The sequence below is a fragment of the Hemicordylus capensis genome, chromosome 2, assembly GCF_027244095.1.
Source record: "Hemicordylus capensis ecotype Gifberg chromosome 2, rHemCap1.1.pri, whole genome shotgun sequence".
NCBI lineage: Eukaryota > Metazoa > Chordata > Lepidosauria > Squamata > Cordylidae > Hemicordylus > Hemicordylus capensis.
In genome coordinates, this window is record NC_069658.1 from 267,096,083 (window position 1) to 267,098,787 (window position 2,705).

General features: G+C 45.3%; 1 protein-coding gene across 1 annotated transcript; it reads left to right on the top strand.

The window, feature by feature from the left end:
* Positions 1-213: 213 nt before the first annotated feature.
* LOC128346696 (epidermal differentiation-specific protein-like) lies at positions 214-2,385 on the top strand. The gene has a single exon (XM_053300247.1). It carries the CDS (start codon positions 274-276, stop codon positions 1,414-1,416), a length of 1,143 nt encoding a protein of 380 aa, XP_053156222.1. The 5' UTR covers positions 214-273; the 3' UTR covers positions 1,417-2,385.
* Positions 2,386-2,705: the final 320 nt, after the last annotated feature.

Consider the following 2,705-nt stretch of genomic DNA (forward strand, 5'->3'; position numbering starts at 1 on the left):
AATGCACATGTAAGTACTTAGGCTTAATTTCTGTTGTGGACTAAGAAGTGAAGCTGCTGGCTTCAGAGAAAAGGTGAGTTTTGAGGAATAATTTGAAGGAAGAGAGAAAGCAGTAGCACTATTTAGGTCATGCATCAGTCTTTGGTTGTATGTGGAACATTGACAGTGGAACCAATACATTAACTTTCTAACTCTTCTTTCTAGCATCTCAGGCTTAGGCAAACTGTTCAGCTCTTGTTTGCCTTGGATTGAACTTCTGCAGAGATCCAGACGATGTCCTCCAAGGAGCCGGCTATGAATAAGATAATTGTGTATGACAAGCCCCATTTTGAAGGGCTCAGCAAAGAGTTTGCTTGTGATATTCCTGACCTGCATGAGTTGGATTTTGGTGACTGCATCTCATCCCTGAAGGTGATTGGACAACCCTGGGTTGTCTACAAAGCCCCCAAGTTTGAGGGGGATGGTTTTGCCTTTGAAGAAGGGGATTATGAAGAGATTGAGAACAACAACAAAATCTCTTCCCTCCGACTAGTTCATTATGATCTCTCTGACCCTCAGATCACATTATATGAACATCCCAACTACGAGGGCCAGAGCAAGGTGGTGACAGAGGAGACCAACCTCGCCTATGGCTACTTCAATGATCGTGTCTCCTCCCATGTGGTACAAAAGGGTGTCTGGCTATTGTACAAGAACCCAAACCGTGGTGGATGGTACCATATTGCCTGGCCTAAGGAGCGCATTCATGACTATAAAACAGAGATAAATTTTGATGATAGTGTGTCCCATCTGCAGCCCCTGCAGCCCGGCCGCCCGATCATCACTGCCAAGTTACTGTGGGACCAGAAGAAAGTGGAGGCCGAGCAGGATATCCTGATCGACGAACTTGTGGGAAGCAACTGCACTGACTATGAGCAGGTGTTCACCGCCAACACCTGCCGGGAGTACACCACTTCTGTTTTCCAGAGCTTCCTCTTTAGCAATACCACAACCCTAAGACTTGGCTTCTCTTTCAAGGTCAATGTGGGGGCTGCCAACGTCTTTGTGGTGGAGAAGGGAAAGCATGAGTCCATCACCACCAGTGAGAAGGTAGAAGTGATGCTGCCTGCTAAGATCCCTCCATGCACTCAGCTCTGCATTCAGGTGGTCAAGAAAGAGACGACCACCACAGTGCCGGTGGAGCTCACCATCTGTCAGAACGGGAAGGAAAAGAAGGAGCATGCGGAGTACCGGTGCGTGTCAGGTCGTACCATCAGCACTAGATATACCATGACACCCATCTCAGAAGCACAGAAGACTTCCCAAGCCAGTCCTAAGCCTGCAAAAGAAGGGGAGCGTGCCAAACTTTCACATGTGGTTATAGAGGAACATAGCCAAGCTCAGCATAGACCTGAAACTTCAGGGGCAAGTTCCTAAACCATGACTGAATAAGCCACTTTGGTGTGGAGGACCTCATGGAGATGTCTACTTGCAGCCTGTACTCACAGAGGGGAAATATTAGGAGACTATGGGCCTATACACACCACAAAAAGCTGGGTAGGAGGAGCATCCAGCCAGGCTTTCAGAAACATGAGCACTCCTGAGGATTGATCATATGTCTGCAAAAATCGAGGTAGGAGGGCAAGAAAGTGATTGTGTGCTAGCTGCAGTCTGGGTAGGATGAAACGATATGTGTTTTCCCTTCATCCTAGACAGGATGCTGGGTAATCAACGTTGGTTGGCTGTGCCACCCTATCAGATCACAGCTAGCACACAATCGCATCCCCTCCTCCTACCTCGATTTTTGCCGAAACATGACCATGTGCATAGATTTAACGCCTGGTTGGATGCTCCCACTTCCCAGCATGTGGTCATGTGAATGAGCCTTATATTGGGCTCTCTTTAGGCTTGGTGGTAGTTTCAGGATTTGGACTATTAAGTTATAGATGGGTTGGGGGATCAATATAGTATTGTAATGCAATCGATTATTTGTCTGTGATACTTAAGGTGGCAGTTTCTGTGTGAAAACCTCCAGGCCAGATCCAAAACCTCCATGTCAAATCCAAGTGGCTAAAGAAAGCTAGCCATGGCATAAATTACAAGGGAAAACTCCCTAGAGTCACCTGTGAAACTGATACTGGCTAACAACAAACATTCCTGACTTCAACTCTATGCTCCTGTGCCTTCAAACTTTGTGAAAATGCCTTTGCCACCAGCAGCTTGCCCAGACACCTTGAGAGAGACTGCTTCATTATCATGCTGGATAATAATGCATTATCATGCTAGATAATAAGAACTGAGGCATGTAATAGTCTTCCCTCTTTCATCTGTGTTGCAGGGCTGCATGCAAGGAACATACTACCCTAGTGAACTTATCACAGTCCAATTAAAAATCATTCTTTCTTATGTCTATGGCTCCAACTTTGAAGCAGTTGTATTAGCCTGGACTCAATTTTTGGCCATGGGGCTTCTCTGTAATATAATATAATATAAAATATGTTAGACAGACAGATAGATAGATAGATAGATAGATAGATAGATAGATAGAGAATTATTTATTCAGTCACTGACCAGAAAGGGGAGGGGAATACACACACACACACACACACACACACACACACACACACACACACACATATATAACAACAGTATCCAACAGCTATAATACAGAGAAGTTAAAGGGCTGAAACGGATATCATAGCTTGTCTAATCCTGTTAGCAATCAA

Excerpts from the sequence above, each read along its gene's own strand:
- LOC128346696 (XM_053300247.1), top strand. The coding sequence starts at position 274 with ATGTCCTCCAAGGAGCCGGCTATGAATAAGATAATTGTGTATGACAAG.